Here is a 14,497-nt window from a genome sequence, read left to right as displayed (position 1 = left end):
CCCTTTGAAGAACCTTTACCCCGTTTCCCAAAGGTTTTCAGTGTGTGGACCCATGAAGACTCTCCTTCATTACATAAACTACATAAATATTTAAAGTTCAGAACCTCTGCACTGATCTGCTCTGATTGTGTTTGTGTGGAGGCTGTGCCAGGCTGCTGTTCACATCGTGAGGGGGGAGCAGATGAGAAAGATGAGAAAGATGAGAAAGATGATCTGTGGTTTAGGACACACTGATCTAAAAGGACAAAGTTTATATATGTGGAGTAGCACGTTGTCGTTCGATGTTACATGTTTAAGTCTCCAGAAAATGTTTTAATTTGATAGACAGTTTTAATATTGTAATAACTCCAAAGAATGGATTTGGATGTCTCCACTTCCTCCACTATCCAGAAATTAAGCCAAACTATCCTGGATACGATCGATGCACTTTGTCCTCAGTCTTTGCAGTAACGATCAAGAGATGTTGTCGTGGTAACGAGGTCCCGCTGAAATGCGTGCTCAACCAATCACAAGCCAGTTTTAATTGTCAATCATGACATTTTTACAGCATCAAATAACAAATTAAAACCAAACTTAGTTAATAAATCAGTGTGATAAGAAGAGAAAAAATTGCTGGTGTACTTTGATGTTTTAGTTTGGTCCACGTCCCATCTGTTAACGTGGAGGAGGCAGGGTTTATGAGCCACACTGCAGCCAGCAGCCATTGCCAATTTAGAGAATATTATCTTAACGATTAGAAAACAAGATGAGAAACCACCGAATATAATTGATTTAAAGGTGCAGTCAGTCCTGACAGGTGCTAACGTATGAAAGTTACGAGCCGTCCTCCTCACTCCAGGCCTGTGGTACTCCCTCGTAAACTGAGATATTCATCTGCCAGGCCGTGATATACAGTCGCTGTAACTTCCTGCGTTTGATCGTCATTTATGACTCAGTGTTCACGTTGACTCGCTGCAACGGGCCTGCTCTTTACATGCTGTTAGAATCTTATCACCAGATTAACTCCAGATGAAAAATAAAGGGGGGTGGGGGCGTGTGGCGCTGCTCTTCGTTTGAGCTTTTCCCATGACTCCTCCCGAAATGTGCTTGACCTTGTTTGTAAGAGAGCAGCCTTGTTTGGTCCCATGAGGAGGAGGAGGAAGAAGAGGAGGAGGAGGAGGAGATAGGATGGGGGTTGAAGATCCCATGTCATCCCGCTCGGCCTCTGCAGGGACCCGAACTCAGCTGGAGTCCGCTTGTGGAGGCTGTTGAAATAATGAGACGACGTGACTCTGACAGACCACAGACGAACGAAGGGCGGCTACGCCTCCGACACCAGATCCTGCAGCTTCTACACTTCACTGCATATTTCCTCAAGTCTAAAGTCCTTACATGACTGTATAGAATCAACAGGGATTCACATGTGAGCGTCTGCCAGCTGGATGCAGTCCTTGTTTCTATGGGATTTGCCCTGTTGTAATGTTTGAATGATGAGGACAGTGTTAAGAGGGTCAGTTCACTTAAATTACCAAAACACACTTGTCACTTACCCCTTGTGGTTTGTAGCTCGCCAATACATTTGTTTTTATAAATCCATGTGTCCCTCTGTTTTACAGAGAAACATTACAGGGTCAGGAAGATTTTCTTTTTTTCCATTTTGCATCGGGGCATGAAGTGTCCAGAAAAACGCCTTGTGTGGATGATTTGGTCAATTGTTCCTCAGATTTGGCTTTAGTACCAGTTGAGTCAATTATTTCTCCTCATTTAATTATTTGTGCATCGAATAAATCGTCTTTGAGGTTTATCCAGTGGATTAGATATCTGGAAAATAACAATCTGGTTGGTTGATTGGTTGATTGACAGATTGACAGATTGGTTGGTTGGTTGAAAGGTAGGTTAGTTGGTTGCTAAGTTGCTAAGTTGCTAGGTTGGTTGGTTGGTGGTTGGTTTGTTGGTTAGTTGGTTGGTTGGTAGATACCAACGCTTTAGCCAGGTTCTGACTGGTCTTCATCAGAAAGCTGTCGCAACACCACAAGAAATGAAAAATAACATAGTTGATGGGAAAATTTATATTTTCACTAAAGGTCATCGGGGCTGGAATGAGGCTGTTTGCAATATTTCAATTCCCGTTGAAGGGGTCATTAGTTAACGCTGACACTTGACACAACACAAGCTGGTTTTCAACACACACCACAACAGCTCCCCAGGAGAAACACTGGGAACCACTTTTTGGACACTCAACATCCCATATTGATCATTTTAAGGATAAGAGTCAAACTCAACAGCACATGGCAGCAAACCAGATTCTTTGTCCTACAGTTTACGCTGCCTCGGTTTGTCTTCATTTTTCCAATCCGGATTCAAATGTCAAAAAGAGGTCTGTCAAACTGCCAGAGATACTATCATTCTCCCCTTAAATTACAATTCAGCTGAGTCATTCATGGTTTAACTTCAGGAATCTTGCTCGGTCAACAGCTCGGTTACAGCTTCGCCTTGGTCAGGTCATTCCAGCTAATTCCCTGAAGTGACGGTAAAATAAAACAACAATTTGCTGTTAAGTAGCGTAACACAAATCACACATTCATGCCTCATTACTCACACGGCCTCAGGATACATGTGTGGAATGTATTCTCGTAAGAGTTTTACAGCCAGATCGCGTTACGTTGTCTGCGATGCTGCGTGTTTCGCATGTGACTTGTGACTGAGTCATGGTCTCACATGTAAACTGGTCCAAACAGTCCTCCACATTATCTATGTGTTGGAAGGCTGAAGTAGACATGGGAGGAGAAGAGGAAGTAACACTGTCGGGGGAATGTCTCCAAACCTGTGTTAATGCACAACAACCCGTCATTATGAATCATCACCTCGGGTAAAGATGTCAAGGCTCCAGCAAAACCTGCATGTGAACGAAGGTGGAAAAATAATTACACACTCCGCCAAGTTTGGTGGAGATCGTTTTTGTTGTTTTTGCGTAATCCTGCGAAAAAATAAACCAATGAACCAACAATACGAATGTGGGTGAAAACACAACGTCCCTGGTGTGCGTTTGAGCAATAAAGTCATGAAATGTACCACAGCAACTTCAGCCAACAGTTGACGAGACATTTCGGTCAAAAGGAAAAAATCTATCTCATCAAAGGAACATCAAAGTTATCAGGATTCTTAACTTTTCAGTATGGAAGGAAATAGTTGCCATGCTAACTGACTGACTAACTAGCGGCTGTTTCATAAAGTTGTTAGAATTCATCCTGGGGGGACGATGAATGTGTGTTCTTAAAAAGAAAAGGTAATTCATCCAATAAGAGCTACGATGTTTGGGCCAAAACCAAAAATGTCAACCAGTGGCATAAAATGAAAGGTCAGGAACCACCACAGTTGTTAGGTTTCATCACCTGGGAACCATGAACCTCCAAATTCCCAAATGTCCTAGCAGTCCATCCAATAGTTGTGATTTCTTTGTTGAGAAACATTATTAAAACTGTGGTGGCTCTGAGGAAAGGTCAGAAGATTCGCCCTCTGGGGACCATGAATGTCGACACACCACATTACTAGCATAGCTGAAGAAACTGCAAACTGCTGGAGAAACAGAGCCGTAAAGAAACTCCTATGACTGTCTCGTTCATACCAGATGAAATGTGACCCTGGGATGGACTGGTGGTGCTGGTGGTGGTGGATGAAACAGAGGAATGTTATTTCCAGGGAATTGAATCTTCCCAGTCAGACTCTCCATCATATGTGTGTGAGGAGTTCAGTTTCCACAGAACGCTCGTCTCCATCTCCACATGTGGTGGTGATGGTGTTTCAGGCCGGTTGTGACTAATGTGCTAGTCACTGCAGAATTTAAGTACTTCAACAAATGCTCTCAAGTATGTGCTTTTAATCCAAAAATCCAAACAGGGAGGAAAAGAGCTGAGTCTCAAACTCTAACTGTGTAAATACTCAATACTGATCCACTGATTTCACCATTAACTCCGTTAACTTAAAATCCAGCTTCAACTAATTACCTCGTTAGACACATTACAACTAGAAAAGGCTCCTTTGTATGAGAATCTGCAGTTGGCTCATTTAAATAGGTGAAATACCGCAAGAGCCAAAATGCAATTAATGAAAGCTGTAAATAAAAGTGCTCAAATAAGTCGTTACGCTAATTTATGTGCAAGAACCTACATTTTTTCCAAATCCACAAATAAATCCAGTCCTGATGTTTTCATTTGGTTTGCTTCAAATTTACTGTAAAAAAAAAAAACTAAGCCTAATAAAACATCGACAACTGTTTCCAAACATTACAAACACAAACCTCACCACAGCAACATCCACTGCACATATATAACCCCACATCCTGGTGTGTGTGTCTGTGTGTGTGTGTGTGTGGGGGCTGCCTGTAAGCTATAGAAATGACTTTATAAGGTGCGTCTTATTTGCAGGTCACTTCATGGCCTTGCTTTGCTCTACATCAGTGACCTGCTCAGTTTATGTCCCCGACACGTCGCTGTGTTCTTCTGGATTCCTCACGTTTAATCTCGTCGCTGTGGTGATTTACAGTGAAGCTGCAGACGCAGGATAAGAAACTGCTGTTACTTCACTTTACTTCACTTAAACTTTACAACTGTCCCCTGCAGCATCATTTGCAGTTTATTTTCTTAGTTGTTAAATATAGTTTAGTCCATCTCTGCTTTTATATTGTACTACTCATTTATAAATATCACTTGTACACACACAAAGCATATTGCACTCTATCAGTATGCATTAGTTTTACTACAGTATTGTGTAAACTGTTAATGTAACACTCCTATTTTAACAAGTGTATGTTTGGATTATATGTATAAATACTACTAAAGACGTGCAGGTATAATTTTCAGATTTGATTAACTTTTTAAAAATGAAAATCAGAAGTTTGTCGGTTTACATCTCAACTAGCCGTGTCCTCTGGCGGCATCTAGTGAAAAGTTGGGATACTGCACAGATTAAACACTGGTGAATAGCTTTTACTTCCAGACATTTGCTAATCACAAATGAATTGTGTTAAAAATAAGACATTCACGTTTATGACTGAGAAAAGCCATGTAACCGTATGTGTACGGCAGTGAACTGTCATCTGTCCGTTCTGTTTACTCGAGAAACTATTTTCATAAAACAAACCGTCACTAAAGAATGTGCTGGTTATTTTCTATAATAGTCGAATAATATTTGGACTCTTTAAAAAGGGAAACCGTTCCATAATGTCACTTTTTTAATGGACCACATGTGTGGGAACTCAAACAGCCGGTCACTTTCAAGGTTTCAGTGTCTTGTCAGAGTTTGACAAGAGAAACAACAGAGGCTGAGGATGGTTATTAAAGCCAGACCTCGACCTACGACAATCCCCCAACGACTGTGTGGAGCGAAACGAGGCACCGCCCTCACCAACAGCCGCACAAATAACCAGAACAGATTCCAGCTACTGGTGTTTTATTATTTTTTTGCAAAACAAAAAATGTAATAAAAGAATTCAGGGTATTCGGGGGGTTGTACGACTATGTGATGCTTGACAAAAAAGCAAAAACGTTCTCACAATGTAAAACATCAAAATTAACTACATAATAAATACACTTCTCTTTTTAACACTATACAAAATGGTGCGTTTCTGGAGGCGGCCTCATCAGACCTCCAGTAACATTTCTACTTAGATCAGTAGGTCACAGTTTGGACCATGACCACAGGTAGGTGGCGGGGGGAATGTATCAAGCAATGCACACGGTACAGGCTGAAATATGATGGTTTAAAAAAATAAAATAAACAAGGCATACAAAATTCACAAAGTCCAGATATCTCTGTTTCTGTTACATGCATCCTCCTCATGTGTGTGTTCGGGTTTTCCAGTCGACTTCTTTAAGTTGAATAATCCTGCAGGCGGAGGAGAGACAGACAATTAGAGAAATGACGGAAGTAAAAGCACATTAAATAGTTTGATAATATCTTTATAATCAGTATCTGGTTCCACTTACAGCTCGTGGTTTCTTGTTAACCTTCATGTCAAACCTGCAACAAAAGAAGAAGTGAGGTTGAGTTCGACATCCTCAGACCTGTCTTACGGGAGTCATGGTGAAAAGCGGTGCCACTACTATACCATGAAGAAGCCTTAAAAAACAAGCCTATAACAAGAACGCTAAATGATCATGTGTGTGTTCTTGTTTTATGCACAAATCATTCGCCAAACCATCGTCTGACAGGACCAGCTATGTTTTTCTGATTCCTGGAATCGGCGAAACACAATGAATCTGGGGTCAGAAGAAAAACAAGCAAGAGAATCTAATGGGAGTGTTGGATGCTGCATTCAAAATGAAAAGAATGAAGTGTTGGACATGCGGCGAGACTGACGGGCGTCATCTCAAACTCAACATGAAGAAGAGACGAAAGCAGAGCAGGTTTAAAAAAGAAAAAGAAAGTACACGGTGGAGAAGTGGAGGATGGGAGTTTACAGCAGGCAGCACGTAAACACCACAGGAGCAGGAAGTAAAAGTACGACTTACTCAAAGTCATAATCAAACATGGCAGAAGGGCTGAGGGAGGTAGGGGGCAGCATTAAATGGGGGAAGAGAGCAGCAGCGGTTAGTTCACAGACCTGAGACTAAAGCCCTACGCCTACATTACACTGCAGACCAGACTTTACAGAGGGACGCTGCTTCACCATGTGTTAGGTGGAGCTCCTGCTGCGTCAGAGTGTGGTTAGAAACAGTCAGGAAAACACACGCCGACCTTAAATAGATGGTTATCACGCTGAACTGGTGCCAACAGCTTTATTTACTGACTGTTGTATTCACTTTTTCCTCCAATTACCCGGAGGGGCTGTACGTGAGAACGCAAACATCCCAGTCAGGTGCTAAGATGTCGTTAAATGAATGAACTTTCCTGCTTTGTTCATTCCGTACAATGAAAGTTTTTATATCGACAAATATAAATTCCTAACTAGGATAAATCGGTCAGGCTCTAATTAACAGAATAATCAGAAGGAAAACGTGGAAGAGATCAAACAACCTGCTGATGCATTTACTTGTTATTGATTTTATACCTGTGTCTATTTTTGTTCTTCCTTTTTTTGTGGCTTGCGTGGTGGCTGCCTGAGGAGGAGGAGGAGGCGGCCTTCTGGGGCTTGAGGTCCTGCAGCGTCGAGTCCACGTCTTCCGTGTCCTCCTGGCTGGGCTCGTTCTCCTGGTTCTGGAGATCTGGAGACGTGTCGCTTTCTGTGCCGCTGCCTGCTTCGCCTGACGGGACCCAGAACTCAGTGTCAGAAATTACACGAGGAGAAACGTTTACATCTAAAAGAAAAGTTACAAAAACAACTCACGCTTTTCATTCATGTGATCCGGAATCCCACCGAGCGCACACACTGCCTGTGATGAGAGAGCCAGGTTGGATGATCAGCTTTTATTATGAAGAGAAGGATCAATAAGAACATTGTGTGAAACAGTACAATAGGAGTGAGGGACTTACTGCAACTGATGTGACCGATGACTTGCTGAATAAACGCTCCGCTTCCTTGAATTTCCTGTTCCGTCTGTCAGTCTTACTATTAGAGTTCCTGCAGGAATCACAAAATCAAACATCGGAAATCATGGCAGAATTAAAAAGCTACATTCTGAAGCTTGTCCCAACGAAATCGAAATGTCTTCCTGTCATGTTTGAAATGTGCTATAAACAAAGCCAGGAACAAGGATGAATAACTGTCAGGTTTATATCCGATTCTTACTTCTGGTTGGTGAGGTACCGGTCCCACCCTCGGATGATGTTGCCGTACATCTGGGTATCTTCTAGGTAGCTGCCTTCGAACGCATATATCTGTCTTTCCAAGTTCACCAGCGTCTCCTAGAAAACCAGGAAACGTCAAATTATATGTAAAACATTGAGGAAGAATCTTTGCTCTACTATATTTAGTACTTTACTGTGTATTCTAGTACTTGATTGTGTATCATTTACAATAAATACCAGGGAGTATGTACAGTTTTTAGTGCATTTTATGTTCATTACATATTTTGAGCTATTTTAATTCTTCATATCTGTTTTATTGCTACTTCGGTCTGTGTGTAACGCCCCTGACGTGCTGCTGTGACAATTTGGGATCAATTAAGTCCATCTATCTCTTCCTATCTATCTTCCTCTCACTATCAATCTCTCTCCCTTCCCTCTATCTATCTATCTATCTATCTATCTATCTCCCTCTCTCTATCTATCTATCTATCTCCCTCTCTTTCCCTCCCTATCTAATCCCCCTCTCTTTCTCTCTAATTGTACAACCCACACTTTCAGAATGAAGCAGGTCAGGTGTGTGAGCACATCCCACTCAGGCTGTGTTTCAGTCACAGGGATGTAAACAGCAGAAGTGATCCTGGCTGCAGACAGAACCCAGATCAGATGTTTGATGACAGGTTGAAGACAAACTTGTAACAGTTTCTCTAGAATCCACGACCAGGCGGTGACTCGTGTGTGTGTGAGCACCTCTCCCCCCTGTGATGCTCTCCCAGCCGCGGCTACACAGCGATGCTAACGTACCGCGAGAACTCCGGCAAACCCGGGCGGGGGTTCTGCATGTAGCTCAGCTAGCTAACGAGCTAACACAGCCAGTCAACACAGCTGCAGCATCGTGTTTAAGCACAATTTAAATGTCTACAAATTAAACACATTGCAGAAGCGAGTTAAACCAAAGGGAACGCGGGAGAAAACTCGTGCTAATTAAATCGTATTAGCATAGTTAGCTCGGCGCTTAGCAAGGGCCTCGGCTAGCGGCGCGCCCGGCACGAAGCTAACGCACAGTTAGCTGTTGTTCCTGGGGATAAACAAAAATGAACCGCGCTGCTTCTTTTCTTGCGGTAAAACCCGCGGCGACGTTCACTTACAGCGAGCTCCTGTTTCCTCTTCACCAGCTCGGCGAGCTCCCGGCGGGTGTCCGGGATCTGCGGCGGCGTCGCCTTTGCGTGCATCGCCATGATGGATCGAGCTAATCTGGAGACAGACCAGCGGCGGGCGGGCTGCAGAAAAGCGGCCGCTGGAGTGCAGCTGTTCCGCCGGCAGATGTCCCCGAAGCACCGCTGCAGGGAGCTCCAGGGGCCGGGTCGGAGCTGCGATGCCACGTTGGACTGACAGAAATCAGCCAATTGCGAATTTATCAAATGTGCATTTTTTATTTATTTTTGTCTATAATCTTTCACTTTATGCGTTAAAACACGTCACTTACATGCAGCTGTATCATGTTGCACCTGAACTGTGTGAGTTGTGTACAATCTGTAATATAAAGTACGCCGAATGATTAAGTAAAGGTTCATGTTTAATATGTATTATTTTGTGTCCTGATAACTATCACATGGCTGCTCTGACACATGGTTCAACTTTAAAATGAGTTGATTCCAAGGAAGGTTCTGCTGCATTGAGTTTTCCTATGATTTCCGGACGTGTACACGCTGTGGACATAAAGATATAATGATATCATCGGAAAGCACAAGTCACGCTTAATCTAAAAATGTCTTTATTATCTCTCTGTGTTCAGATTTCATTGATTTGTGACTGTTTTATCTCTTTTACGTTTTTGTCTTGGACGTTAATTTCCGGTCTGGCAACCCTGCACGTAATCACGCTCTGTTTCTACGTCGCCATGGCAACACCACCAGGGAGCTTTATCGATGGCTTCAGATTCACAAACCAATTTAAACCTATGATGGAAAACATGGATCGAGGATTTAATTAAAGTGAGGCTACATGGAAATATAAATTTTATACTAAGCTAAAAAAAACACAACATAAAATTTGATCTTACTTCAGATAAAACTCTGGCTTCATCGTCCATGGCAACGAAATACCAAAGAGTGGCGACAACAAATCAAGAGAAGAAAGGCTTTTCTTCTCAGGCGAAGAGATTCTTACCACAACTCTGTCCGGTAGGAGATTTAACTCTTCTTACATTAGACGTTAATAAGAAATCGAAATGCTAAACGTTGTCGTAATGATGTGTTTGTGTTTCAGAATGAGAACCCAGGACCGGGCAGCTACGGCTGTGTTTCCACCGCTGAAGTTAACAGTCCGTCCTTCTCAAAGAAAGGCACCACAGGCTTTGTGGCGTCCAAGGTCAGGAACTCTCCTGCTCATTTCGTTTTATTGGCCCAAGGTCATAAAAACACTGAGATCAAGTTTAAGCACCTGAAACTCACCAGGCTGACATAAAAAGTGTTTAAATGTCTTAACAGCCATAGGAGGAAAACCAGGGGTGATACTAATAACAATAACAATGGGTTTGTATTGTTCCTACTGTGATATATAAAAATGTCTTTTATGAAAAGGGCCAATTATTGGTCTTTTTGCAGCTAAATTAATTTTTTAACTTGTATTTTCTGTACATTTCTTTAAACCTAAATCCTGTGTCCAACACTTCCAGGAGTAAAATTCTAGTTGTGATATACTGAATTATTAATTCTTGTACTTTTTGTCATTCAAAAACTAGTCAAAGTTAATTATAGTACTCGCCGTGTGTCCCTTCCAATATCTTATCACACGTATCGTATTGTATCGTCAATTATAGTGAACAGAATCTCCCAGAAGGTGAAAATGAAGTTAGAAAAAAACGTAAGGAAGAAAAACTGATCAGTGAATTGTTATGAAAGAAAGTTTTTTTTCATTCAACCACAATGTGATATTGTATCATATCTTATTTTCTCCACTAGGGAACCGGGGGTTACAGTAACCCACAGAGAAACATCCCAGGACCGAATGTCTACAACACACAGAGCTCCTTCATAAACAAGTATGATTTTAACTCTGGCGTCTCCAGGGCGTTCAGACTGCCGCTGGCTGTGCAGCTGGACGGTCCCAAGCAGAGAACTCCAGCTCCAAATCAATATGACGTACGTATGTGACTTATTTATGTTGCTTTTAGTGTCGAGTGATGTGCAGCTTTTTGTTTCTTCCTTCTGCTCAGGTCAGCTGTGGGAGTAGAGAGAGATTCTCCTCGGTGGTCGGTACATCAGCTTTCCTCTCAAAAACAGGACGTGACTCTTTCTATCCAAATAAAAACCTGCCATCGCCATGTAATCACTTCACTCTAATCACATATAATCAGATTGTATAACTCCTTTTTTAATACTTCGAGCTCTAATATTGCCTCATACATTTGTCACAGGCCACTATGAGGTGAACAACTACAGGATCCAGCACAGCTCCAAAGTAGTCTTGTCCCCCTTCAGATCTAAAACCCAGAGAATCCCTGCTCTCGTGGACAAACATGTCCCTGGCCCCGGAGCCTACAGTCCCCATAGGGCCCCCACACCAGTGAAGAAGACCCTCCTACCGTGAGTGAACACACAATATTTACGGCTTTGGCTAGGTTATTAGACGTTGTTTATTTTCTATCGTCTTAAAATGTAAAATCTGTGTTTACTGTGTTTCAAGGAGGGGTTGTTATTTGGCGATATCAGAGCCTGCCCTGATTGTTGCTAAGGATCCGCCCCTGCCGGGCCCCGGGCAGTATGATATACAGAATTGTGACGCCACGTCCAAACATCCCATGCTCACTGCGGCGTTTGCATCCAGAACTGAAAGATTACCCCAATACCTTTGCACCGAAATGAAGCCGGGTCCAGGTAATGTCCACTAAAACCAATCATCAAATGATGCTTTGAAAACAAGCATTTTACAGGAATAACCACAAATACAGACGATGTAATGCTGGGATAGAGAAAAACCTTTTGGTTTCATAAAACACAATAAACCCCTTCTTTGAGTGTCCATGCAAAATAAAAAGCTAAACGGTTTCTTTTACTGCACAGCTACAGAACAGGCTCTGATTCTGGTGTCTGACCTCGGGAAGCCACGCACTAGTTAGCTGGTTGCAGTCACATGCTAATTTAACAGCTTTACATAAATAATGTGGGATTAGACTAGATTTGCAAAAAAATCTGCAAATCCAACCAGAGCGGATGGAAACGACTGTGGGGAAATATTGGAAATCGCTGACAGGAGTGTATGTAAATGAGGTTTCGTAAGGAAAAAGAGGTGAATATGAAAATTTAATGACGATATTCATCATAAATTAACTTCTGGAATCTGCCTTGAATTCCATCAGCCCCACTTCACAATTTATCTCCATCAATAGACCCGTTGTTTATGAGCAGAATGAGCTACCATGATAAGTTAGAACTAGAGTTTGCACGTTGTTGTGGTTATGGAACAAACATAAACATGTAAATATTGGTTGTGTGCAGCAGGAAAGAGATTGGAAATCAAGTCATCAACCTGGAAAGTTGGAAAATGTGAATGAGTTCTGACCATATACTGTGGTTTACTTCGAGTAAAAGTTTGTTTTACTATCATCTATATAATTTATTTGTTACGATGTCTCCTAAGGTTACATTTGCTGTCAATCGCCCCACAAACCACATAAATTTCCCTGATTAGTTGACATCTGTTTCTAATCCATTTGTCACTGGATATCATTCGAGCCGAACCCTAAATTCTACCTGTTTACAACCCGTCATAAATCTTACACAAAAGAACTATTCACATCAGGGAAGTGACATTGAGAGGCAGAAAATCAGAAGCAGCAGCAACACATTTTTCTTGGCCTGGAGCTGAAAAGGTAAATCCTCACAATACGCTGTGACACACTTCTAAAAGGGAAAGCCCCAGACTGTGGGGATTTTAGGGAGAGAGACCAAGCGCCCGCTCGCCTGAAGCAAGAGAGAAGAGTGACTCCTCTGCAACTGATAGCTGTCCTATTATAGAAACTTCACCCTGTTTACAAGTTTCAGGCCGAATGAGAAAACCGTGTCTTAAGTGCATGATTCCGTTTTGGTGGCTGCAGCTCAGGTTTTTCCATTTGTCTCTGGCAGTAGTTGCAAGAATAAAAACGTCCTTAAGTATAGCTCTGACAAGTATCCTGTATAAGTACACAGTAGATCATCTAACCTAACAGTCGTTGGGACTTTCTCTTTCCAGGGTTCTATGATCCACAGATTCTGGCAAAGCACTCCTTCTTCTACAATGATTCCAGAGTCTGGCTCCCTGTTTGAGGCTTTCAAGGGAAACAACATCAAATCTTCACACTCACAGTCACTGACTATCCTCATCTTAAGTGCTTGAATGTTTAAATGTACACAAGTTTAATGTATTTGACATTTTTACATCGGTATTTGTTGAAAGTAGAAGGATGGAAATTAAACATTTCAATCTTTGAGCCTCTGTTCAGTCTAAATCTGAGTAGTGAGAAGTGAGACTGAGATAGAAGGAGTCATATTCGGTATTTATCTTAAGTGGTGACGTCAGAGAAGGAAACCATATGTTTTAACCCCCCCTCCCAGTTTCCATACAGCAGTGAGTGTCGCTGCAGTCGACCGGCAGCTGCTGGGCCGGTCACTGGTGCGCCACACTAACAGCTGAGAGCCTGAGATGACAACACTGTGCCAACTGCTGGAGGGCAGGCGGAGGGGTGGAGTGTGACTGTCTATGTGAGCAATGTGGCTGACCGGGCGTGAGGCAGAGCTGCTGCTGCTCAACCCCAAAGACAAATGGACACAACAGCCACTCCCTTGTTCCCATGTTATATTGTCGGGTCAGTGGCTGAAGCAGTTTTCTGTCCTCACTTTTGTGCAGTGGATCATTATTCGCGTTTGGTTTTATATTATTGATTAATTAATATAATACTTACATAATAACAACATATCAAATTATCTCTAAAGCTATAAAGATTTTTCCCAGGAGTTGGTAGAGACATAGATTGTATATGAAGACATCTCGATCACCCCCCTGGTGGTCGGCTGCAGTATAGGTCCTAAACCCCTCCTGCTCCATGTTAGAAGATGGGACATGGACCAAACTAAAAAGTTAAAGATGATTTCTTCCATTGTATGTGTAGTTCTTATCACACTGATGTTTGTTTTTGAAGTGTTAGTTTTTCCTTTTAGTTTGCTTTTAATTACTTAGTGGGGATAAAGTAATGAAACATCTTCCTGAGGCGACACTCCACGATCACAACTGCACAGACTCCTGTCAGAATCAAAAGATGGCAGCAGCCATGTGAGGGATGTTTTGGCCTCATTCTTTGACTCGGAGGAAGTGGAGTTGCTAACAGCCTGCACACAGATGTGCCAGTTTTATCTTCTCACTTAACTGAGGCAGAAAGCGAATAAACGAATTTCACAGAATGTTGAACTTCCGCTCGGAGAGAAGTGTTCAACTGTGCAAAGCTGAAACAAAAACTCTGACTGACGCGGGCATAACCCTAACCCTAACGTGGAAATGAATTTCAGGCCGACATGTCTGCTCGGTGGAAACAACGGCGAGTTGTTATTTATGCCTCGTGCTTCTCTCCGACTGCCGAGGATGCGATCAACAGTGTCATCTGCTCACAAGAAAATCAGGTGGAGATTTTTTTTTTTCCCCTCTCTCCAGCTCGGCTCTCGACAACAACTGCAGACGAGCCTGACTCCTCCACAGTAGCAGCTGTAGTTATATTCAGACTCTGACTTCAGCAGTGTTCTCTCCAAATATGTGTGCGCTCGCC

General features: G+C 42.4%; 2 protein-coding genes across 4 annotated transcripts; one reads left to right on the top strand and one right to left on the bottom strand.

Moving 5' to 3' along the window:
- Positions 1-5,186: 5,186 nt before the first annotated feature.
- On the bottom strand, positions 5,187-9,001 carry meaf6 (MYST/Esa1-associated factor 6). 2 transcript variants are annotated; one of them, XM_035183660.2, is made up of 8 exons: positions 8,850-9,001; positions 7,706-7,821; positions 7,450-7,537; positions 7,304-7,349; positions 7,028-7,220; positions 6,489-6,518; positions 5,964-5,997; positions 5,187-5,862 (listed from the first exon to the last, which is right to left on the bottom strand). In XM_035183660.2, the coding sequence occupies exons 1-8, from the start codon at positions 8,937-8,939 to the stop codon at positions 5,848-5,850; spliced, it is 612 nt and encodes a 203-aa protein (XP_035039551.1). In that variant the 5' UTR covers positions 8,940-9,001; the 3' UTR covers positions 5,187-5,847. The 2 variants fall into 2 exon arrangements, with proteins under 2 accessions (XP_035039551.1, XP_035039552.1); XM_035183661.2 differs by lacking the exon at positions 6,489-6,518.
- On the top strand, positions 8,236-13,171 carry stpg1 (sperm-tail PG-rich repeat containing 1). 2 transcript variants are annotated; one of them, XM_035183658.2, is made up of 9 exons: positions 8,236-8,381; positions 9,618-9,695; positions 9,769-9,884; positions 9,970-10,071; positions 10,665-10,844; positions 10,919-11,027; positions 11,120-11,288; positions 11,389-11,579; positions 12,934-13,171. In XM_035183658.2, exons 3-9 carry the CDS (start codon positions 9,792-9,794, stop codon positions 13,005-13,007), a joined length of 918 nt encoding a protein of 305 aa, XP_035039549.1. In that variant the 5' UTR covers positions 8,236-8,381; positions 9,618-9,695; positions 9,769-9,791; the 3' UTR covers positions 13,008-13,171. The 2 variants fall into 2 exon arrangements, with proteins under 2 accessions (XP_035039549.1, XP_047200288.1); XM_047344332.1 differs by lacking the exon at positions 8,236-8,381 and having other exon boundaries at positions 9,463-9,884.
- The last annotated feature ends 1,326 nt before the right edge of the window (positions 13,172-14,497 follow it).

The sequence above is a fragment of the Hippoglossus stenolepis genome, chromosome 17, assembly GCF_022539355.2.
Source record: "Hippoglossus stenolepis isolate QCI-W04-F060 chromosome 17, HSTE1.2, whole genome shotgun sequence".
NCBI classification, from domain to species: Eukaryota; Metazoa; Chordata; class Actinopteri; order Pleuronectiformes; family Pleuronectidae; genus Hippoglossus; species Hippoglossus stenolepis.
The sequence above is the reverse complement of the archived record's forward strand: the minus strand, read 5'-3'. Positions and strand labels throughout refer to the sequence as shown.

What these genes read in the sequence shown, in the direction of transcription:
- meaf6 (XM_035183660.2), bottom strand. Translation starts at nt 8,939, where the DNA reads ATGGCGATGCACGCAAAGGCGACGCCGCCGCAGATCCCGGACACCCGC. An exon ending in AAGAACAAAAATAGACACAG is followed by an intron (nt 6,519 to 7,027) that starts GTATAAAATCAA and finishes TACCTCCCTCAG; the next exon opens with CCCTTCTGCCATGTTTGATT. An exon ending in ATGTTTGATTATGACTTTGA is followed by an intron (nt 5,998 to 6,488) that starts GTAAGTCGTACT and finishes CTTTTGTTGCAG; the next exon opens with GTTTGACATGAAGGTTAACA.
- stpg1 (XM_035183658.2), top strand. Translation starts at nt 9,792, where the DNA reads ATGGCAACGAAATACCAAAGAGTGGCGACAACAAATCAAGAGAAGAAA. An exon ending in CAGGCTTTGTGGCGTCCAAG is followed by an intron (nt 10,072 to 10,664) that starts GTCAGGAACTCT and finishes TTTCTCCACTAG; the next exon opens with GGAACCGGGGGTTACAGTAA. An exon ending in TAAAAACCTGCCATCGCCAT is followed by an intron (nt 11,028 to 11,119) that starts GTAATCACTTCA and finishes CATTTGTCACAG; the next exon opens with GCCACTATGAGGTGAACAAC.